Source organism: Dama dama, chromosome 16 (assembly GCF_033118175.1).
Source record: "Dama dama isolate Ldn47 chromosome 16, ASM3311817v1, whole genome shotgun sequence".
Taxonomy (NCBI): domain Eukaryota; kingdom Metazoa; phylum Chordata; class Mammalia; order Artiodactyla; family Cervidae; genus Dama; species Dama dama.
In genome coordinates, this window is record NC_083696.1 from 1,876,582 (window position 1) to 1,901,058 (window position 24,477).

Genomic DNA, 24,477 nt, shown 5'->3' on the forward strand with positions numbered 1-24,477 from the left:
CCTGACCCAGGTCTCTGTGGGGCACTGACGTGAGAGGCTGCAGATGTGGATGTCCTGTGTGTGCTCTCTTCGGGGTGCCTGCTGACGAGACGCGTCTTCCTTGGGGGCTCGCCGCCCGCCAGCCGCCGTGCTGGCCGCCCTCCCCACCCTCTCCAGCAGAACGCACTGGGCATGAACTTGCCTTCCCGGCCTCCTCAGTGAATCCCAGATATGGGCTCGGATGTCAGGGGCGTTTGTTGGTCAGGATTGATGCCTTAACCTCGTGGTCCGCGGGGCGGTCCCGGGCCCAGGGCTCCTCGGGTGCGTTTGGGGCTGCGCAGAGCTGCTTCCCTCGGGTCGCCTGAGGGTGGGCTGAACACGGTGCTCTCCTGGGCCAGAGACGCTGAACGCCCCGCGACGCCCTTCCGTGAGGCAGGTCGGTCACTCCTGAGCTGAGAAACAGTGCCGATGCTTGCTGCTAGGTGAACCCAGACTGAATCGAGCATGGAGGCCATTTCCGCCAGTGAGAAGCAAGGGGTCTGTGACGGCCCCTCGGAGCTCTGACGCTTCCACGTGGCTGATCGTGGAATAAGCAGGGCATTCGGGGGTCAGCCAGGATCAGGCAGGCGTCCGCTGCTGGGATAGGACCCACCCTGCGGCCAGCCAGGAGACGCTGTGTGTCCTTTCTGCTTCCTTTAAATCCTTAAGCAGTGTCTTCCATCCCTCTTGCAGTCCACAGTGATTGTTTTGGAAACCTCGTAAATTGAAATATGAATGCAGAATAATTCCTGAAAGGCCTTTGACTTTCCCATGGAACCAACATGCCAGTTGGTTCTTCACCTGGGTCTCTTCAGTCGTGTATTATTCTTCAAAGAACTTTTCACGGAAAAGAAAAGCTGTGTGGTTTACGCCAGAAATGCTGTGTTTTTTTTCCAGAGGAGTTAGATCGGTCCAGCACGTGTGGTAACTCGCTGTGCACGCCAGGCTTTTAAGATGTCAGCCAGGCGTTTGTTGGATTTACCTGTTCACACGCTCCTCCCCACGCCACTGTTATTGTTGCAACACTGCATCAGCTTTCTAAAACACTTTGCAGTTTTTCCAAATTGCTCACCTATTGGTACCAAATTAAGCATTCCTTCTTAAGGGATGAAATGTGGGCAGAGGGGAAGCATTACATTGTTTCTTTGTGAAGTGACCTCCTGGAGCAGTGTGAGTGAAGGTGGAGGCCGCTCAGGTGAGCATGTAACTCTTCATCCAACCACAGAAGCTTCCAAAGAGGAGTGTCGGCATTTCTAACTGATCAGAGTCTGGGTGGCCTGTATTCTTGAAGAACTGGATGGACAGTTTGTGGGGAGATGACTGTTCAGAAATGTTCAGAACCAGGAAAGGGTGGAAGTTGGAGGTTGTTCAGTGAGGGGGGAGGGAAGGGGACGGGGATCCACAGACCAGAGTTGGCAGTGAGTCGGTGCCAACTGTGAGGGGTGACGGGACAGCGAGGCACCTTGGGGCACTCTGGCCTCGCAGGGGGCTCTGCGAACCCAACATCCAGACCCAGGGCCAGGCCTCTCCTCCACTGGGGTCTGATTCTGCTCCCTGATCCCGCCCCCGGCCCCCACAGTGTGGATGTGACGGGAGTCCCACCAGGAAGCAGGCAGGCGCCGGGACCCCTTTCCTGGTCATGCCCGGGTGCTGTCCTTCCAGCCCCACTGCCCGTGACCAGGCGTCCCTGACAGTAACATTCACAGGCCCTGCGCGTGACTCAGCCACTGTGTTTCACATGGACGTCATCCACTAAAACCTCGAAGGCGCCGCTGAAGCCGTCCGCACACTGCAGGGGGGGAGCAGCCCTATCTTCTGCACACGGAGGGCCCGCCGCAGACTCCCGTTCACGCGGTCTTCCTCAGCCCTGCCCTGGGCGCACCGAGGGATTGCTGAGTAGAAGGGGTCTGTGGGGTTCTAGGTGGGTCCCCCCCAGGTGCAGGGAGATAGCTCTCTAAACATCCCAGGGAGGAGGCCACTCCCCTCACTCTGGTGACTGTGGAGGGTCCGCAGCCAAGGCGCCAGGACCCCCGTATCAGAACCGCCCTGGCCGAGCGGCGCAGCAGGAACCGGTCTATGTCGGAACATTTTGTCATGTCTTTGGGCTTTCAGGGTGAGTGCTGGTCAGCCCCACGGTGCTCCTGTCTCGAGCATCCTGTGCTAATTAACTGGCATAATCGAGAGGGCAGGAAGCGTCTGCAGTGTGGGCTCACTGCCGAGGGTGCTGCAAGGTCAGAGGACTCACACTGCTCCTCCCTGCTCCGTGGCTTTAAGGGTGAGCCCGCCGTCCCCTGGTTCACAGGCCCTCTGCTCGGATACAGCTCTTTGTCTGCTCGGAGGCGCCTGTGTGCAGAGCTTTGTGGGGCCGGGTGCCCGCGCTCTCCTTGTTCCACCCTCTGATTACCCTCCCGGATCAGTTAGCCCCTTCTGGAGCCTGGCACTTGAGCTATTTCACCTTATTCTCTGGAAGCGGAAACTGTAACCCTGCTGCTTCCAGGCCTTTGGCCCCGCGTGAGGAGGAGGTGCAGCGTGGCCTCTGAGCTCCAGGCTCAGGGCCCGGGACCCCCGCTGCCAGGCTGTGCCCTGCCCTCCTTCAGTGGCAGGAGGCAGCCTTCCTGCATGCCCAACCCACGCCGACCGTGCGGGCAATCACGGGAGAGGAGCCTTGCCTCTGTGGCACCGCTGTGCCTGCTTCCCCGGCATGGCGGGAAGGAGTCGGGGGGCCCTGGGCAGGGGCGGGCTGCGGGCTGCCCTCCGTCACCCTCTGTCAGTGGTCTGTCCCCACCCCTCCCCGGGCTCTCCCTGGCCACCGGGCCATGGATGGTCACTCCCTCCCGGCCTCACCCCGGGCACAGGCGGGGCTGGGCCGGGAGCCCCTGTGCAGAGTCTGGTGCAGCTGCCCCCGACAGAGGGCCCTCCTTGGGCTGGGGTGACGCGGCCCCTGGGGGAGGGCGATGCCCGAGCCACCACTCACTGCTCTGGCTGAGCCCTGGGGACCCCCAGAGGTCCAGGCCAGGGGGCTGCCGTGTGGGCTGTGGGCAGAGGGCTCAGGCCTGCCCGCCCAGCCTGGGCCCCGCCGTGCACCATGCTCCTCCCAGAGGCGGCGGCGCCCCACGAGCCCCGGCCGCCTCCAGCGCAGCACTGCCACTGCTGACTTACCACCTCCTCTCCGGGAGAAACAGCCGCTCTGAGCTCTGCATCTTACCAGCGACCGGGGTGCTAGAGCGTCTGGCTGGTTGCAGCCCAGCTGTACCATAACCGCATTTTAGCCTCCATACACCAGTGGGAAAAGAAGAGAAATTTTGGTTAGCTGTGAGTTTCAGGTAGCTGAGTTTAATTAACATTCTATTGTCCTGACATATTTCTCTTATATTCTTTCCAGGGAGATGCAGTTAAGGACTTAATGCTTCGCTTCCTGGGTGAAAAAGCTGCAGCGAAGAGACAGGTGCTGACCGCCAGCTCCGTGGAACAGTCTTTGGTCGGGTTGAAGCAGCTCATCGTAAGTCACGGTGCATTTGATGTTCCGTGTAAGTTCTTCCTCCCTTCATAATATTTTCCCAAGGGCCAGTCACTTTGAGTGTCTTATGCTCAGCCCTTGCACAGAAATGGAGTTGTGTTGGATCAGATAACTAGTCCTGAGCAACAGAGAGCATCACATATAACATGTGAATTATTTGAGACAGTATATACTTTGATTAAATATACTTCATCAAAATAACTAGAGCGAAGTAATCGTATGTTGATTTTCTGAAAGAACTCTGTTTTCTGCACTTGTTGTAGAAGGTTTATTACTAAATTAGCAGACTCCCCAGAAGCGCACACAAAAGCCTTTCTTTGTTCATTAACCAGAGTGAGTGCAGACGCCGGGGCTGAGCCATGGTCATGAAGCAGAAGGGGAGACCGACCACAGGCACGCTGACCTGGGCGGGCAGTGCTCCCGGGGCCTGTGAGCCGCTGTCTGTCCCACAGCATCTCTCACATGTTACAAAAGTGCAAAGGAACACTTGCTTAGGTGGTTTGCTGACATCTTCACACTGAAGTTTAGTGGTTTTCTTTAGTAAATGTACATCACATATTTCATTGGGTTCTTTCATTGAAGTGATTCTAGAATTCTTCCATGAATGAGAAGCTTTGGGAAGGAAAGGTGAGGAGATACTCAGTTTTTAAAAGGGAGAGAGGAGAGCGCGTCTGTGAGGGTCTGTGAGTCTGTCTGCACTGGTATGTGTTCATGGAGTCGCACGTGTGGGCGGTGATGGTGTGCACGGCCACGTGTGTCTGGTGGAATGACCCTCTGCCTCGGGGGGCAGCCGCCGTCGTTCCATTTCCATGGCCTTGAAAACCTGCCGTACGGCAGCGTCACGAGCAGGCAGCTGTATTTGAAGTGTGACTTGTAACTGTGAGCTCGGAGGGGACACACGAAGCCACACACAGACATGGTCATTAATCCTCAGGCCAATTTGTTACGTCTTTTTATTATTCTTGGTGTCAAGTACATGTGGTTTGGTTTGATTTTTTCTCATACATTGAAAATACTTGAGGCCGGTAAAAATTATATTAACAGTGCTAGCAACGAGACCTGTTTAAGGTGGGAAATGCATTCAGGAAAGCCCATTACCTGGCCCTGGTATTTTAATTATGTCCTAAAATAATCGCACTCATCTTTAAAACTAGGAAAGTTTCTCAGCACATTTTCCTAAGTAAAGTCACTGTTCCAAGATCGCCGTTTACGGGGAAATGAATGTCGCCGCCCATGGAGAGGTGTCACGTGTAACACTGATGATTGCCGTTGAGTCGCAGGCGGGAAGAGTTATGTACGTGCTGTTAGTTGCTTGAGTGATTTTTATTGGGCTGTTTTTCTCCTCTTCTGGGAGTTGGGGAACGTTCAGTTTCTCAAACAGAGTCTTTATCTTATTTCCTAGTTTTAAAAAAACAATATTTTGAAATTTAGATCTTTTTTCTCATATATAACTACCTTTTATATTAGAGTTCTGCATGTCATATACAGTAATGAAGAGATTTTCATAAGATTTTCTTCACAGTGCTTAAAAATTACAATGGTATATTTAAATTCTAGCTTTGAAAACCAGTTTTTTCAACAAACATTTCTAACATCTCATAGTGAAAGTGGAGGCGGGCCACCAGGCAGGAAGGGGAACTGGGGTTGGAAGACAGTGAGGTGGAAAGAGCAGGAGACCCTCTGGAGAAGAGCGTTGTTACCATCAAGACGCAGGTGGTGTGGAACTCAGCAGTGGCCACAGGACTGGAAAAGGTCAGTTTTCATTTCAATCCCAAAGAAAGGCAATGCCAAAGAAGGCTCAAACTACCGCACAATTGCACTCACCTCACAGGGTAGCAAAGCCATGCTCAAAATTTTCTAAGCCAGGCTTCAATAGTACATGAATCATGAACTTCCAGATGCTCAAGCTGGATTTAGAAAAGGCAGAGGAATCAGAGATCAAATTGACAACATTGGTTGGATCATCGAAAAAGCAAGAGGGTTCCATAAAAACATCTACTTCTGCTTCATTGACTACACTAAAGCCTTTGACTATGTGGATCGCAACAAACTGGAAAATTCTTCAAGAGACAGGAATACCAGACCACCTGACCTGTCTCCTGAGAAATCTCTGTGCAGCTCAAGAAGCAACAGTTCGAACTGGACATGGACCAACAGACTGGTTCCAAAGCGGGAAAGGAGTGTGTCAAGACTGTATATTGTCACCCTCCTTATTTAACTTCTATGCAGAGTACATCATGAGAAATGCTGGGCTGAATGAAGCACAAGCTGTAATCAAGATTGCAAGGAGAAATATCAATAACCTCAGATATGCAGATGACACCACCCTTATGGCAGAAAGTGAAGCGGAACTAAAAAACCTCTTGATGAAAGTGAAAGAGGAGAGTGAAAAAGTTGGCTTAAAACTCAACATTCAGAAAACTAAGATCATTTTAACTGGTCCCATCACTTCATGGCAAATAGATGGGGAAACAATGGAAACAATGACAGACTTTATTTTCTTGGGCTCCAAAATCACTGCAGACCATGACTGCAGCCATGAAATTAAAAGACACTTGCTCCTTGGAAGAAAAGCTATGACCAACCTAGACAGCATATTAAAAAGCAGAGACATTACTTTGCCAACAAAGGTCCGTCTAGTCAAAGCTATGATTTTTCCAGTAGTCATGTATGGCTGTGAGAGTTGGACCATAAAGAAAGCTGAGTGCTGAAGAATTGATGCTTTTGAACTGTGGTGTTGGAGAAGACTCTTGAGAGTCCCTTCGACTGCAAGGAGATCTAACCAGTCTATCGTAAGGGAAATCAGTCCTGAATATTCATTGGAAGGACTGATGCAGAAGCTGAAACTCCAATACTTTGACCACCTGATACTGGGAAGGATTGAAGGTAGGAGGAGAAGGGGATGACAAAGGATGAGATGGTTGGATGGCATCACTGACTCTATGGATGTGAGTTTGGTGATGGACAGGGAAGCCTGGTGTGTTGCAGTCCATGGGATAGCAAAGAGTTGGACACAACTGAGTGACTGAGCTGAATAAATGATTAAAAATGGTAAAATGTACCATGTGAAAAGCTTTCAGCTCTTGCTATGATTTTTATATTAAAATGTGTTTTCTATATTTCAAACCAGACCATTATTGAAAATGAAGCAAAAACCTGCTATCCTAATACTCATTTTTTTAAGTAAATGTAAGTCTTTTAAAAAGTGGCTCCTTCCCTAACTGAAGATAATAAGCAAACATGTTAATATTCCTGTTAGTTTCTTCTTAACCAATGACTAAATAAGTCGCCACCACCCCCACCTTGGCCCTGTACTCAGAGGTTCCACACATATCTTCACAGCACCCTGATTTGCTGTGGCCAAAAATTGGAAGCAGTCCAGGTGCCTTTCAGTGGCTCTAGTGGTAAAGAAGCTACCTGCCAATGCAGGAGATGTAAGAAACGCAGGTTCGATCTCTGGGTTGGGAAGATCCCCTGGAGAAGGAACTGGCAACCCACTGCAGTGCTCTTGCCTGGAGAATCCCATGGACAGAGGAGCCTGGTGGGCTGCAGTCCAGGGGGTCACAGAGTCAGACACGAGTGAAGCGACCTAGCACTCACCCACACAAGGAGCCTTTCAGCAGGTGAACGGGTGGCGGTGACTGCCACGGTGGTGGACTGTCACTCGGCACTAACGCTATGATCGTCGAGTCAGGAGCAGCCCTGAGGAGCCTGGGGCGCCTAGGGCCGGGCGTCAGGTGGGGCGCATTGGGGCATATGGCCCGATCACCACGGAGCTTGGAGTAAGGCCGAGCCAGCATGCTTCCTGATCCAGCTTGCACTAGGTATGCTGGGTGTGTGTGCATGCACAGACACACACACACACACGGAGACACACACAGAGACACACACACACAGAGACACACACACACAGAGACACACACACACACACACACACACAGGAAGACGAGCAAAGGCGGTTCCTCCTCAAGGAGCTGGTGCTGACTGCATCGTAAGAAGAAATGTGAGTTCTCGCTGAGGATACCAGAGGCTGGACTCACTCTCCTGGCGCCCTCAGCTTCTTGTTTCAGAAGCACTTTGCAAGCACAGAATGCCCAGAGCATCCTTTAAAAAGAACACCATGGGCTAATGTCCAGCTCCCTCTCTGGACCTGCGGTTAACACGGCCGAGGGTGAGTGTTCACCCGCTCCGGCACGCAGGCGGCCCCGAGGCCCAGTCTGTGTGCTGAGGGCAGCGGGCAGTGCCTGTCCTTGGGAACTGCACAGTGAGCACCCTCTTCAGCTTCTTCAGGGGTCAGACGGTCCCTCTGGTGTTGTTCCTCCTCCTGTCAGCCTGGTGGCCCTCCTTCCTGCGTCCCTCAGGGCAGGGAGGAGCAGCTGAGACCGAGTCCTTGCGCCCCTGCGCCGCCTCAGCTGGGCTTCTGCGCGTCCAGGCCTGACAGGGAGCTGCGTGTGGACACGCGGCCTGGATCGCGATGTGTCAGCGCAGCTCACTGATCGTGTTTCATGTTGGCAGCGGAGAATTCTGTTAAACATATTTAAAACCAGTTACGGTCACATGCAGACCTTAGATACAAATAAACGTATCCAGCACAGCTTGAAATTAAATGTTGACTGTGGTTTAATTTTCAAAAAATCATGAGATGGAGTTACCTTGCTAAACAGGAAGCAGCCTGATGGGTTTGGGGGCAGAGTGGGGCTTTCCAACAAGAGTTTTGCTCCTGGGATTCTATCAGTGGTTACATTTTAAGGGTTTATCTTTGGCTCATCTTGAAGGGCGTCTGTGGTTGGTGCCCGTGAGGCCTGCGCGTTGGAGCACCAAGTCTGTAGTGACCATCCCCAAGGTGGCCATCCCTGGGGTGACCGACCCCGTGGTGGCCGGCCCTAGGGTGGCCGGCCCCAGCGTGGCTGTCCCTGAGGTGGCCCTCTGGTGACCGTCCGTGTCTTACAGAGCTGCAAGAACTGGCGGGCTGCTGTGGATCTGTGCGGGCGGCTGCTCACGGCCCATGGCCAAGGCTACGGCAAGAGCGGGCTGCCGACCAGCCACACGGCGGACTCCCTGCAGGTATGACCACGTCCTCCCCGGGCCACTGTCACCTGGGGACAGTGAAGGCTTCAGTCATTCAGGTGTGGGTAGCGGGGTTCTGAACGGCAGGAAAGCCCTCCAAGGAGAGGGGGCAGCTGCTCAAGTCCTCGAAGCCCGCTGCCCCAGCCGCGGTCTCTCATGCTGACATCCCCCGGAACCCCCTCCCCAGCCAGACCATCCCCCAGGTTCTCTGGGTCCCTTGACAGCCGGTGAGGGGAGGGGCTCCGAGGCCCCGGGGCGCAGCGTCCCGCACCGTGCTCCCTGACCGCGCCCGCAGCCAGGGCGGTCCTCAGCGGACGCGGCTTCAGCTGCCATAGACCCAGCCCAGCTCTCTCCCCGGCTGCTCCGACAGCACTGCTGAGTCCTGCCGCCTGCCCCCTGCCCCGGGCGGCCCCCCGCCCTGGCGGCCCCCCCACCTCCCCGACCCCGGGCCTAGCCTCTCGATCCGTCCCTTGCGGCGTGGTCTCTTTGAACCTTGTTTCTCCCATCAGCGGGACGAGGCTGACTTGGGTCACTCCTGCGGCCCCGGCAGTTGCCAGCGTCTCTGGTCCTGCCCTCTCACTTGGCGGCCGTCATTTTCCGGAAGGGACCCTGCATTCCGGCCGCATGGAGCTGGCTGTGCACCGCCCCCTGATCCCATCATGGTCCCTGCCTCCTGGTGGAGAGTCCAGGTCCTTCACCAGTACCCCCACCTCCCTCCCCCGCTCGGTCCAGCTGCCCCCACCTTCCACCACCTCCCCAACCCCAGCTGGACTCTGCTCTCCTTCAGGGAGGGAGCGTCTCTTTTTATATCCATTTTTATAAACTTATAGTTATGCAAATTGCTAAGAAAGAGCATTAGTTTGTGAAGTGAGTAAAAGTTGCTCAGTCGTGTCTGACTCTTTGTGACCCCATGAACTGTACAGTCCATGGAATTCTCCAGGCCAGAATATTGGAGTGGGCAGCCTTTCCCTTCTCCAGGGGATCTTCCTGACCCAGAGATCGAACCCAGGTCTCCCACATTGTAGGTGGGTTCTTTACCAGCTGAGCCCCCAGGGAGTGTTAGTTTAGCGCTTGTTTAAATCTATTTGAAATCAAGCTCTGATATCAAATTAATGGGCCTTGAGGACTTCCCCGGTCCAGTGGTCCCACAAGCCCTGCACAGCCTAAATAAAAGTGAAGTGAAAACTTAAAGAGGCGCCTACGTTTTTGAAGCAGCCAGTAGGGAGTGGGAACCTCTGGACCCGTCTACGCGGGTGACCGTTGTACGCCTCGTGTTCTGTGCTTGCAGCTCTGGTTTGTGAGGCTGGCGCTGCTGGTGAAGCTGGGCCTGTTCCAGAACGCCGAGATGGAGCTCGAGCCCTTCGGCAGCCTGGACCAGCCGGACCTCTACTACGAGTACTACCCGCACGTGTACCCGGGGCGCAGGGGTGAGGCGCCGGCGGGGGCCCCGCTCGGCCGAGGCTCAGCTTCTGCCCTCTGCTGTTTCCCTGAAGCTCAGCCCCGTCTCTGGGGACGCGGGGGAGGCTGGGGCTGCGCTGTCCTAGTTCTCAGCACTTCCTCCTCCATCACCGGCTCTCTCACACGTAACGGCTGACGGGAGCGGGCTGTGTTGCCCCGAGTTTCCCCAGGCTTGGAGGAGGGTTTTCAGCATGGGGGACTTTGAGGCCTTTAGCCTCCCTGGCATTAAAATTCTGTCTCTCCCTTCTGACTGCGGGAACTTCGCCCTTGTGGAGGAGGAGGGGAGGCAGGCTTTCAAACCCGGAGCAGGGCAGCAGTCAGCTCGTGGAGGACAAGGGGAGGCAGGCTTTGAAGCCCGGAGCGAGGCAGACGTCCAGCGGTCGCCCTGATGGAGCTGGCTCAGAGGGAGCGAGGCAGCCTGCCGGGCAGCATGCACTCAGGAGGGGTAGCAGGCCCATCCCACGTGTGTGACACGGCCTGCCCCCCAGTGGCCCCCCAAGTCCAGCAGGTCTCCAGAAGATCGGGGGGAAGGGACCAAAGCCAGGAGCCCCGTCAGCAACATTCAGGGGTGCGGCCCCAGGTGGAGGGGACGGTCCTGGGCATTAAGGGGTGGGTGGGAGCTGCGCCCACCCGTCTTTGCTCACCCATGATTCCTCCAGTGGGTCTGACAGTGTCTGCGCGGGGCGGGCAGGGCACCACCTCCTCTCTCAGTGACCCCCACACTCGCACCAGGGAACCCCCACCTCCTCTCTCTGACCCCCCACACTCACCCGAGAACCCCCACCTCCTCTCTCTCACCCCCACACTCACCCAGGGAACCCCCACCTCCTCTCTGTGACCCCCCACACTCACCCCAGGGGGCCCCCACCTCCTCTCTCTGACCCCCCACACTCACCCCAGGGAATCCCCACCTCCTCTCTCTGACCCCCCACACTCACCCCAGAGAACCCCCACACTCACCCCAGGGGGCCCCCACCTCCTCTCTGTGACCCCCCACACTCACCCCAGGGGGCCCCCACCTCCTCTCTGTGACACCCCACACTCACCCCAGGGGGCCCCCACCTCCTCTCTCTGACCCCCACACTCACCCCAGGGAACCCCCACCTCCTCTCTCTGACCCCCTACACTCACCCCAGGGGGCCCCCACCTCCTCTCTGTGACCCCCCACACTCACCCCAGGGGGCCCCCACCTCCTCTCTCTGACCCCCCACACTCGCCCCAGGGGGCCCCCACCTCCTCTCTGTGACCCCCCACACTCGCCCCAGGGAACCCCCACCTCCTCTCTCTGACCCCCCACACTCGCCCCAGGGAACCCCCACCTCCTCTCTGTGACCCCCCACACTCGCCCCAGGGAACCCCCACCTCCTCTCTGTGACCCCCCACACTCACCCCAGGGGGCCCCCACCTCCTCTCTCTGACCCCCCACACTCGCCCCAGGGGGCCCCCACCTCCTCTCTCTGACCCCCACACTCACCCCAGGGGGCCCCCACCTCCTCTCTCTGACCCCCCACACTCACCCCAGGGAACCCCGACCTCCTCTCTCTGACCCCCCACACTCACCCCAGGGAACCCCCACCTCCTCTCTCTGTGACCCCCCACACTCGCCCCAGGGGGCCCCCACCTCCTCTCTCTGACCCCCCACACTCACCCCAGGGAACCCCCACCTCCTCTCTCTCACCCCCACACTCACCCCAGGGAACCCCCACCTCCTCTCTCTGACCCCCCACACTCACCCCAGGGAACCCCCACCTCCTCTCTGTGACCCCCACACTCACCCCAGGGGACCCCCACCTCCTCTCTCTGACCCCCACACTCACCCCAGGGGACCCCCACCTCCTCTCTCTGACCCCCCACACTCACCCCAGGGGGCCCCCACCTCCTCTCTGTGACCCCCCACACTCGCCCCAGGGAACCCCCACCTCCTCTCTCTCACCCCCACACTCACCCCAGGGAACCCCCACCTCCTCTCTCTCACCCCCCACACTCGCCCCAGGGGGCCCCCACCTCCTCTCTCTGACCCCCCACACTCGCCCCAGGGAACCCCCACCTCCTCTCTGTGACCCCCCACACTCGCCCCAGGGGACCCCCACCTCCTCTCTCTGACCCCCCACACTCGCCCCAGGGGACCCCCACCTCCTCTCTGTGACCCCCCACACTCACCCCAGGGGACCCCCACCTCCTCTCTCTGACCCCCCACACTCGCCCCAGGGGACCCCCACCTCCTCTCTGTGACCCCCCACACTCGCCCCAGGGGACCCCCACCTCCTCTCTGTGACCCCCCACACTCACCCCAGGGAACCCCCACCTCCTCTCTGTGACCCCCCACACTCACCCCAGGGGGCCCCCACCTCCTCTCTGTGACCCCCCACACTCACCCCAGGGGGCCCCCACCTCCTCTCTGTGACCCCCCACACTCACCCCAGGGGGCCCCCACCTCCTCTCTCTGATCCCCACACTCACCCCAGGGAACCCCCACCTCCTCTCTCTGACCCCCTACACTCACCCCAGGGGGCCCCCACCTCCTCTCTGTGACCCCCCACACTCACCCCAGGGGGCCCCCACCTCCTCTCTCTGACCCCCCACACTCGCCCCAGGGGGCCCCCACCTCCTCTCTGTGACCCCCCACACTCGCCCCAGGGAACCCCCACCTCCTCTCTCTGACCCCCCACACTCGCCCCAGGGAACCCCCACCTCCTCTCTGTGACCCCCCACACTCGCCCCAGGGAACCCCCACCTCCTCTCTGTGACCCCCCACACTCACCCCAGGGGGCCCCCACCTCCTCTCTCTGACCCCCCACACTCGCCCCAGGGGGCCCCCACCTCCTCTCTCTGACCCCCACACTCACCCCAGGGGGCCCCCACCTCCTCTCTCTGACCCCCCACACTCACCCCAGGGAACCCCCACCTCCTCTCTCTGACCCCCCACACTCACCCCAGGGAACCCCCACCTCCTGTCTCTGTGACCCCCCACACTCGCCCCAGGGGGCCCCCACCTCCTCTCTGTGACCCCCCACACTCACCCCAGGGAACCCCCACCTCCTCTCTCTGACCCCCCACACTCGCCCCAGGGGGCCCCCACCTCCTCTCTCTGACCCCCCACACTCACCCCAGGGGGCCCCCACCTCCTCTCTCACCCCCACACTCACCCCAGGGAACCCCCACCTCCTCTCTCTGACCCCCCACACTCGCCCCAGGGGGCCCCCACCTCCTCTCTCTGACCCCCCACACTCGCCCCAGGGGACCCCCACCTCCTCTCTCTGACCCCCACACTCGCCCCAGGGAACCCCCACCTCCTCTCTGTGACCCCCCACACTCGCCCCAGGGGACCCCCACCTCCTCTCTCTGACCCCCCACACTCGCCCCAGGGGACCCCCACCTCCTCTCTGTGACCCCCCACACTCACCCCAGGGGACCCCCACCTCCTCTCTCTGACCCCCCACACTCGCCCCAGGGGACCCCCACCTCCTCTCTGTGACCCCCCACACTCACCCCAGGGGACCCCCACCTCCTCTCTCTGACCCCCCACACTCGCCCCAGGGGACCCCCACCTCCTCTCTCTGACCCCCCACACTCGCCCCAGGGGACCCCCACCTCCTCTCTGTGACCCCCCACACTCACCCCAGGGGACCCCCACCTCCTCTCTGTGACCCCCCACACTCACCCCAGGGGGCCCCCACCTCCTCTCTGTGACCCCCCACACTCACCCCAGGGGGCCCCCACCTCCTCTCTGTGACCCCCCACACTCACCCCAGGGGGCCCCCAGCTCCTCTCTCTGACCCCCACACTCACCCCAGGGAACCCCCATCTCCTCTCTCTGACCCCCTACACTCACCCCAGGGGGCCCCCACCTCCTCTCTGTGACCCCCCACACTCACCCCAGGGGGCCCCCACCTCCTCTCTGTGACCCCCACACTCACCCCAGGGGGCCCCCACCTCCTCTCTCTGACCCCCACACTCACCCCAGGGGGCCCCCACCTCCTCTCTCTGACCCCCCACACTCGCCCCAGGGGACCCCCACCTCCTCTCTCTGACCCCCACACTCACCCCAGGGGACCCCCACCTCTCTGACCCCCCACACTCACTCCAGGGAACCCCCACCTCCTCTCTGTGACCCCCCACACTCACCCCAGGGAACCCCCACCTCCTCTCTCTCTGACCCCCCACACTCGCCCCAGGGGGCCCCCACCTCCTCTCTCTGACCCCCACACTCACCCCAGGGGGCCCCCACCTCCTCTCTCTGACCCCCACACTCACCCCAGGGGGCCCCCACCGCCTCTCTCTGACCCCCCACACTCGCCCCAGGGGACCCCCACCTCCTCTCTCTGACCCCCACACTCACCCCAGGGGACCCCCACCTCCTCTCTCTGACCCCCCACACTCACCCCAGGGAACCCCCACCTCCTCTCTGTGACCCCCCACACTCGCCCCAGGGAACCCCCACCTCCTCTCTGTGACCCCCCACACTCGCCCCAGGGGGCCCACACCTCCTCTCTCTGACCCCCACACTCACCCCAGGGGGCCCCCACCTCCTCTCTCTGACCCCCCACACTCACCCCAGGGGGCCCCCACCTCCTCTCTCTGACCCCCCACACTCACCCCAGGGAACCCCCACCTCCTCTCTGTGACCCCCCACACTCGCCCCAGGGAACCCCCACCTCCTCTCTGTGACCCCCCACACTCACCCCAGGGGGCCCCCACCTCCTCTCTCTGACCCCCACACTCGCCCCAGGGAACCCCCACCTCCTCTCTGTGACCCCCCACACTCACCCCAGGGGGCCCCCACCTCCTCTCTCTCACCCCCACACTCACCCCAGGGGGCCCCCACCGCCTCTCTCTGACCCCCCACACTCGCCCCAGGGGGCCCCCACCTCCTCTCTCTGACCCCCCACACTCACCCCAGGGAACCCCCACCTCCTCTCTCTCACCCCCACACTCACCCCAGGGAACCCCCACCTCCTCTCTCTGACCCCCACACTCACCCCAGGGAACCCCCACCTCCTCTCTCTGACCCCCCACACTCACCCCAGGGGGCCCCCACCTCCTCTCTCTGACCCCCCACACTCACCCCAGGGAACCCCCACCTCCTCTCTCTGACCCCCACACTCACCCCAGGGGGCCCCCACCTCCTCTCTCTGACCCCCCACACTCACCCCAGGGGACCCCCACCTCCTCTCTCTGACCCCCCACACTCACCCCAGGGAACCCCCACCTCCTCTCTCTGACCCCCCACACTCACCCCAGGGGACCCCACCTCCTCTCTCTGACCCCCCACACTCACCCCAGGGAACCCCCACCTCCTCTCTCTGACCCCCCACACTCGCCCCAGGGAACCCCCACCTCCTCTCTGTGACCACCCACACTCACCCCAGGGAACCCCCACCTCCTCTCTCTGACCCCCCACACTCACCCCAGGGAACCCCCACCTCCTCTCTCTGACCCCCCACACTCGCCCCAGGGGGCCCCCACCTCCTCTCTCTGACCCCCACACTCGCCCCAGGGAACGCCCACCTCCTCTCTCTGACCCCCCACACTCACCCCAGGGGGCCTCCACCTCCTCTCTGTGACCCCCCACACTCACCCCAGGGGGCCCCCACCTCCTCTCTCTCACCCCCACACTCACCCAGGGAACCCCCACCTCCTCTCTGTGACCCCCCACACTCACCCCAGGGAACCCCCACCTCCTCTCTCTGACCCCCCACACTCACCCCAGGGAACCCCCACCTCCTCTCTCTGACCCCCACACTCACCCCAGGGGGCCCCTACCTCCTCTCTGTGACCCCCCACACTCGCCCCAGGGAACCCCCACCTCCTCTCTCTGACCCCCCACACTCGCCCCAGGGAACCCCCACCTCCTCTCTCTGACCCCCACACTCACCCCAGGGGGCCCCCACCTCCTCTCTCTGACCCCCCACACTCACCCCAGGGAACCCCCACCTCCTCTCTCTGACCCCCCACACTCGCCCCAGGGAACCCCCACCTCCTCTCTCTGACCCCCCACACTCACCCCAGGGAACCCCCACCTCCTCTCTCTGACCCCCCACACTCACCCCAGGGGACCCCCACCTCCTCTCTGTGACCCCCCACACTCACCCCAGGGGCCCCCACCTCCTCTCTCTGACCCCCACACTCACCCCAGGGAACCCCCACCTCCTCTCTCTGACCCCCACACTCACCCCAGGGAACCCCCACCTCCTCTCTCTGACCCCCCACACTCACCCCAGGGAACCCCCACCTCCTCTCTCTGACCCCCACACTCGCCCCAGGGGGCCCCCACCTCCTCTCTGTGACCCCCCACACTTGCCCCAGGGAACCCCCACCTCCTCTCTCTGACCCCCCACACTCACCCCAGGGAACCCCCACCTCCTCTCTCTGACCCCCCACACTCGCCCCAGGGGGCCCCCACCTCCTCTCTCTGACCCCCACACTCGCCCCAGGGAACCCCCACCTCCTCTCTCTGACCCCCCACACTCACCCCAGGGGGCCCCCACCTCCTCTCTCTGACCCCCACACTCGCCCCAGGGAACCCCCACCTCCTCTCTGTGACCCCCCACACTCGCCCCAGGGAACCCCCACCTCCTCTCTGTGACCCCCCACACTCACCCCAGGGAACCCCCACCTCCTCTCTCTGACCCCCACACTCACCCCAGGGGGCCCCCACCTCCTCTCTGTGACCCCCCACACTCACCCCAGGGGGCCCCCACCTCCTCTCTCTGACCCCCACACTCACCCCAGGGAACCCCCACCTCCTCTCTGTGACCCCCCACACTCACCCCAGGGGACCCCCACCTCCTCTCTCTGACCCCCACACTCGCCCCAGGGGGCCCCCACCCCCTCTCTCTGACCCCCACACTCACACCAGGGGCCCCCACCTCTCTCTCTGTGACCCCCCACACTCACCCCAGGGGACCCCCACCTCCTCTCTGACCCCCCACACTCGCCCCAGGGGGCCCCCACCTCCTCTCTCTGACCCCCACACTCACCCCAGGGAACCCCCACCTCCTCTCTGTGACCCCCCACACTCACCCCAGGGGACCCCCACCTCCTCTCTCTGACCCCCACACTCACCCCAGGGGACCCCCACCTCCTCTCTGTGACCCCCCACACTCACCCCAGGGAACCCCCCCCACCCCTGTGACCCCCCACAACAGCACCAGGGGGCCCCCACCTCCTCTCTGTGACCCCCCACATTCACCCCAGGGGGCCCCCACCTCCTCTCTCTGTGACCCCCCACCCATACAGGCAGCCCCGCAGCCTGGGGCGCAGGCCGTAGCCTGCTCTGCTCCATAAGGCACGTCATGCACGCAGCTCCGTGCGTATCCAGGGGCCCAGCGTCCCCTGGCTGTCGGGGGCCACGTCCCCACTGGGGAGTGAGGGCCAGAGCTTTCTCATCCGCATTTCCAACCCTTCGCGGTCCGTCCCTCCCAGAAAGACAGTGGGCAGACTGCCCCCGTGAGGATCAGGCTCTGTCGCCTCTTCTTACAGGGAGCGATGTTCTGTGGAGAGGTAACAGGTACATTACATGGGAGGTTTGGGGTATTTCCGTTCAAAAAATTCTACCTGAAAGCTTTGATGATCAAGAGAGGGCTCTCCTGTGCTTCTAACAAGGAGCAGCTGTTTCCCTCCAGCGTAGGAAAAGGAAAAACAGTTTCTTGGCACCGTGTCCCAGCTCTGGCCAGGTGAGCCCCTGCCTGGCCTGCGCGCCGCCCCCTGACCCCGGCCGCAGTGCCCCTGGGCCCCCCCAGTCATGCCGTGAGCGGGACCCCGCGCTGGGCCCGGGGGTGGGCAGCTGATGCTGACGGCCGGTCTGTCTGCTGCTAACAGAGAGTCAGACCTCCGAGCATACAGGCAGGTGCCCAGTGGGCCTGAATTTCAGGTACCTTAACACTCACAGCTACATAAAAATGCTGATTTTCTTTTCCTGTTGAGGCCCACGTAAATTGTAAGTTCAAACAACTGTTCATACATCAGCTACTTTGAGTTTACTGCAGATTAGGAATGAGACGAGCTGGGGCTTCCCTTGTGGCCCAGTGTCTGAAACTCCGAGCTCCCAGGACAGGGCACACGGTTCAGTCCCTGCTTAGGGAGCTGGATCCCACATGCCGCAGCTAAGACTTGGCACAGCTAAATAAATAAACATGTTTTTATTAAAAAAGAATGATTGGAGACGGAAAAGCAGGTATTTCCAGGGTGGCCAGTGAAAGCATCCAGCCCTGACCACGCCGAGCGCTCAGCAGCCCCAGGGTCCTGGTCGATGATGCCAGGCAGGGTGCTGGACTGGGTCCTTTGGGCACTGCAGCCCTGCTCCCTCTCCTCAGGGACAGAGGTTTGTGGAGATGACACCCAGCTTCCCGTGAAGTGAGAACCCAGGCCCTCGGGCCCAGGCGTGGGATGGTGCGTCGCCCGCCCACCCCCAGCTCCCGGGATGTCAGCATGCAGACTAAGCAGGCTTCCCATCCTGGCTGGAATTGCAGCGTGTTGTCTTAGGGATAAAGAGGAGCTGGTCGCCCTGCTCCATTAAGCAGCTAATTTAAGTTATGAAATAGACATAAATCATACATGTATTTTAGCTAAAGTGTGCTAACGTTCATCCATAATGGTATGCTCAATGTTTACCAATTTTTCTTTCCATTTTGTGGTATAACAAGCATAAATGTGGGATTTTGATTCATTTGTTTCACTTTAGCTTGCAATACATAAGCAAAGCAGGTCATTAAACTGTGCTGTAAAAAGGAAGCTATAATGATATAAAGAAATAACTTTTATGAATGAGCTTTAATATGTTTTATTTAAATATTGGGCATAGTTTTTAATCCATTCAGAGTATTCATAACAAGTCGTAATGAATCATGAGCTAATATCGTGAAATTTCCCTTTTTTGTTTTCATCCAAGAAAGGAAGACTATTGTGGTCTTCCGTATTTCGCTGATACCTCTAGCAATTTCATGGAGTTCCTTACAAGGGAGTGTGGTTTCCACACACTCAGGCTGCCTTTCAGTCGGTTGTTTGGATTCTCTCCTTGTTCTGAAACAGTGATGACGGGTCACTGAACAGGCCCGAGTGGACTGGGCTGAGGCCCACACACCCGCTCGGAGCCTGTCCCTCCTCGGCCCTGGTCCGCGTCCTCCCCCTGGACCGCCGCTTCTCCCCCTCGCTGTGGGTGCTCCCCTGTACCTCGGGGCCTGGAGGTGGCGTCAGAGGCCGCTTGCGTCTGCGCTGTGCTGGCCACGGTGTACAAGCCTGGGCTGGGGGCCATGAGCAGAGAGCGCGCCTCCCCGGGGCCTGTGTGTCCGCACACCCGGCTCTGACGGCCCCGAGTGCCCCATCGCCCCTCCCGCCTGTGTCCGCAAAGGTGAGCCGCCGCTGCTCTCTAGTCCTTGCTGGCGCTCCCTTCAGAACCACGCAGCTCACGTCTAGTTTCCCAGGCTGGATGCAGACACTGTCAGCAGGTGAGCTCACGCAGTGGTGCGGAGTTAGCTCAGCGGGTGCCAGGTGACCCCTTTGTTTTCCGTGAGAAGACGGACCCACCCCCCGGAGTGACCGTCCTCTGGGCAGGTTGGGCTCCAGCTCACCTTCCTCTGTGCCAGAGCTCTTCCGAGTTGCACGAGTCAGGCGTGTCTTCCTCAGTCTGAGGGGGCTGGTCCGGGGTCCTGCCGCCTTTCACGTGGCTCACCCTTCCTGTGAACTCTGGCATCTGCAGTCTTTTCCTGGAACAGGCGGTCAGAGATACGGCCTCTTCGGTCGGGCTCCATCTCCATCAGGACACCTGGGCAAAGCCGCCTCTACCCTCCTCCAGATGCGAGAAGCGGGGAGATGCATGTATGCCCACTGCCTGCATCAGACACAGCGCCCGAGATGCTGCCGGGGCGCCTGGCCCGTTCTGAGCTCCCCGTCTGCCGCGGGGCGTGGGGGCAGCGCTGAGTGACCCCTTTGTAATGAGTCATCTAGGACTCGCTCGGGCTGGCGCCGTTTCCAGGCAGCCTGAAGTCGGGGTGTGTCTGTTGAGGGTTGTTTGGCCTTGCTCGGGCTGGCTCTTTGTTTCCACTGTCAGCGTGGGTGAGAGAGACTGTGCCATCAGCCTGGCACAGATGTCCCCGACCTGTGTCCCCACGTCGGAGCACAGAAAGCTCGGGCACCAGGGGGCGGGGAGACCAGGGAGGGCCCAGGGAAGCGAGCCCAGAGCAGCGGTCAGGCAACGGGCCCTGCCGCCTGGACAGAGAGAGGCCCTGCCCAGCTTTGCAGGGGCAAGCTGGGCCTGCTGACCGCAGAGTCTGTGCTCTGCTTGGCGTCCGGCAGGCACCGTGCCATCGCGTCTGCCCCTCGGGCCTCACAGCAGCCTGGCCGTGTCCAGCTCCCTGTCCCGTGCAGGTGGCCGGAGCGCTGGAGGGAAGGCGCCGCCTGCCCAGCACACGGGGCCACTGGGAGGCCGGAGGCCCAGCCCATCCACACCGGGAAGTCTTGCGCCTGCTGAGGGAGGCAGCCCACTGGGGTCAGGCTGACGTCACCCCTCTTGCTTTGCCTTCCAGGCTTGCTGTCCGGCACGGGCTGTGATTCCTGGGGCACCTGCTCTGGTGCTGGCGGCCGAGTGGGCCTGCAGTCCTGCCAGGGACTCCAGAGCATGAGCGGTGTAGGAGCATTTGCACTTAGCATTTCCTAAATGATTCACGGGAGCGTGCCTACAGTATTTATACCAACCTAGCAGTCAGCAGGTCACGGCCACACAGGGGACCTTCCGGGAAGCCAGTCTCCTTCCAGATTCTGACACGCGCTCTGTTTCAAGGCGCGCGCTCCCTGCCAGGGAGACGGGCCCCTGGCTGGCATGGAGCCGCGCGGGTCGTGTTGCCGGACTCCACTGGCGTGGAGGGTTTCACCAATTCCCAGTGACTTCACACACAGTGAGGCCGGGTTTGCCTGACTGAGAGCCAGCTTAGGCATTTTTGTTTGTATTTCTTTAAGACGAACAAACAAAAGAAAGGCCTGACTTAGGTCAAAGCAGTGTCTGCCGTTTTATTGATGAGCCTGCAGCGTTTGCTTGGGGACCGTGGCTGCGTCCCTTCATCTGTACGTCCAGCGCCTGCGCTTCTACTTGGCACCAAGACCTGCTGAGTATGTGGCTCTCCAGCTAACCTGTTCAGGCCGGAAGTAACAGACGGTCTATCCCCTTTTCTTGTCCTGACTCTGAGCCGTGTGTTTTTCTAGGGAGGGGCATTTTTTCTCTCTGTGTCTTGAGGCCGAGTGTCTGCTTCCCTCCTGGGTTCTGTCCTTTGAGACGAGTAAGCTGCACCAGCCCAGCGGTGCCAAGCGAGAAGGGGGAAGCCGACGCCCCCCAGAGCCTGGCTGTCTCGGGGCCCTCCAGGAAAGTCACAGGCAAAGGTGGCGTGGTTACAGGACACCAGTGCTGGCCCTCCCTTGCCCACCTTTCCTACTCTGGTCTGAGTAGAGTCCCAACTCTAGACGCAAGTCACAGGCGCACATGGAGGGCCACCGCTGTCCACCTCCTGGGGCTGCGGGAGTCTGGTCCAGGGCGGGTGGGCTCCGGTAGGAGGCTTGAGTCCATAGAAGACGACGCGTGGAGAGAAGAGAGGATGGCCTGAGGGCCCAGAGCAGACAGCGCTGCAAGCATGGTCTCGGCTTCCCTGTTCTGCCTGCGTTAGCTGGGACTTCCAGTACCACGTTCAGTACGAGCGGCGAAAAGGGGACTTCCCTGCGTTACTCAGGATCTTGGAGGAAAAGCGCGTGATTTCTCACCATTAATCAGGTCGCTGGCTGTAGGTTTTCATAGGTGTTCTTTATCAGACTGGGGAAGTTTCCCTCTGCTCTTCATTTGCTGAGAGTTTTCATCATGAATGGATATCACATTTTGTCAAATGCTTTTTCTGTTCCCCTGGATTCATCGTGTGATCTTTCTCGTTTAGCTTGTTTGACATGATGGGTGACATGGATTTTTGAACGTTGAACCAGCCTTGCACACCTGGAATGAGTCCCATTTGGTCATGGTGGATAATTTCTCTTATACACTGTTAGTTTTGACTTGCTAATTTTTTGGTAGATTTAATTTAGTTGGATTTGACTTGCTAATTTTGCCGAGGATTTTTGTATCTGTGTCCGTCAGCCGTGTTGATCTGTAGTTTTTGTTTCTTGTGATACTGTCTGGTTTTGATACATGGCTAATGCTGGCCTCATAGGACAAATTAGGAAGGATCCCCTCCACTTCTATTTTCCAGAAGAAACTATAGAGAATTGGCACCTCTTCTTCCTTAATGTTCTGTAGAACTCACCAGTGATAACCGTCTGCACCCGCTGCCTTCTCCTTCGGAAAGTTATTCCTTATTGATTTAATTCCTTAAGTAAATATTGGCCTGTTCACAGAGGGTCCTCGAGTGTCCTATTCTGGAGCAGGTGGTGGCCTCCACACAACTGGGGCGTAGCTGTGGGCAGGGGGTGACGGCCAGCCCTCCTGTGGCCGTCGTCTGGAACACACGCTTTACCGAAAGAACCAGGACAGGTTTGAGAACCGGCATCACTGTGTACTTCGCCAAGAAAGAAAGGGTCTGTCCTCCCTGCTTCGGGAGCGTCCGCGGGCTCCCGGCTGTGCTTGGTGATGGCAGACAGACTGACGCCGCTTTGGCTCTGCTTCCAGGCTCCATGGTCCCGTTTTCCATGCGGATCCTGCACGCGGAGCTCCAGCAGTACCTGGGGAACCCCCAGGAGGCCCTGGACCGGCTCCACAGGGTGAAGGCCGTCTGCAGCAAGGTAAGCCCTGCTCCGGCTGGGCCGCCTGCCCCCCTCCTCCCGCCCTCACACCGCCCTGTCCCCAGCCCCATCTCCGCGTCCCCCTCCAGGAGGGTAGGTGGCCCAGTTCCTTGTGGCCATGCTACGCGCTTCTTGCTGAGCTGTTCTGGGGGATGGTGGGTGGGTTTTGGCCAAGCTTGTGGCCTGAAACCCTTCTTCCTGGTGCTGTCAGTAAATGAAAAGCAGAAGCGTTTCCTCTCGTGTAGAAATGACACCCGTGAACGTGTGCCTGGGCTGCCGGCCGCTTGCGCGTCCTGCGGAGACTCCGAGCACCTGCTTCATGTCTGACAGGCGCTGGGGCCAGATTTAAAGAGATAATGGCTGGAAATGTTCCAGCATCAAAGCAGATTACACGGCGTCATGGCGACTGTCGTGACAGCTGTCATTTGTAATTCTGGCTCTGAAGGCAGGTGAGGTTCAGCAGGGCATCCTGAGTTGTTCTCGGTTGTAAAGCAGCTGTGACGTGGCAGGCATGGGCTGCGTCAGCCAATCAGACTGCTCCACGAGCGATGGGGCGGAGAGGTGGGGCTGGGCTCCCCCGGCTCCAGCCCCGTCCCACCCCCTGCCGGGTAGCCAGTGGGAGAGGGGGGCTTTCAGAGCTGTGACTGTGAGCAGTCAGGGGCAGCGACGTTTGACAGATTCGTAAGATGGGGTTATTTGTACCTGCCGAACTCCTCCAGGCTCCAGCCTCTCTTGGTGGACGCTTCCGGAGCTCCTAGGTTGCCCTCCGGGTTCCCAGCAGGAAGTGGGGGCTGGTTCACCTTGTCGTTGAAGGTTCGCACTCTGACCTGACAGGGAAGAGTGTGTTTTCAAAGTATGACACCCTCTGGGCACGTCCACAGGCCGTGGTTGGAGGGACTTTGGAGCCAGGCAGAATCTTCCTAGCGGGATGACTGGTCCTTGGAGGCCTTGAGCGCCTCTCGTGGGGAGGAGGGATGTCCCCAGCTGCCTCCAGGCTGTCGTGGGGTCAGATGATGGATGCGGACCAGCGTTTGGCTCCTGGGAGTGCTTAGTGCTCCTTCAGTGGCCTGGGGCGGCTCCAGGAAGCCTCTTCTCACTTTGAAAAGCCTCTTTTCCGAAGTCTGGAAGAGACGGTAGGGCTGGGAAGGTCCCAGGACGCTCCGGGGGAATCTAAGCCCCTCTGTGGGCTCATGGGTCATTAGTGAGTCGTGAGGGCCGGCGCCCGGGGGTCTGAGGACTGGACACTTCATACGTAAACCCAGTCCTTAGACCGTCCCCACCCGCAGCCCGCAAGAGGCCGGCAGTTTTCTCCTGGACAGAACCAACCACCAAGCAAGCGCCTGCCTCCTGGGCCCGGGGCCTCCCTCCACTGCTGGCCGTGGTGCTGACGGTGCCTGCCCGCCCGAGTGACCCTGCCCCGCCCAGGGCCAGCCCAGGACGAGCCCGACCCTGGGCGGGGGCGAGGCGGGCAGGTTCCATGCAGCCCGTCAGCTCTGGCCACACGGCCCTGCCCATGGGGTTGAGGACTGTCCCCCAGACCCCACTTTCTCCTGAGTCCTCCCGCCTGACCTCCAGGCAGCGTCTTCACTTTTCAGAGCCACTGTTACTTCATTACTGCAGCTGCTTCGGGAACTGTGTCCTCTGGCCTGGAGCCCAGGTGGGGCTGA

The 24,477-nt window shown here is 59.8% G+C and overlaps 1 protein-coding gene across 1 annotated transcript in view; it reads left to right on the forward strand.

Annotated features, from left to right (window-relative positions):
- Positions 1-24,477, forward strand: part of TRAPPC12 (trafficking protein particle complex subunit 12) — a 43,804-nt gene that overhangs the window by 11,919 nt on the left and 7,408 nt on the right. The window contains exons 3-6 of the mRNA XM_061163254.1: positions 3,401-3,517; positions 8,486-8,599; positions 9,891-10,029; positions 22,698-22,810. Coding sequence (XP_061019237.1) covers positions 3,401-3,517; positions 8,486-8,599; positions 9,891-10,029; positions 22,698-22,810 — 483 coding nt within the window. The remainder of the gene's footprint in view (positions 1-3,400; positions 3,518-8,485; positions 8,600-9,890; positions 10,030-22,697; positions 22,811-24,477) is intronic.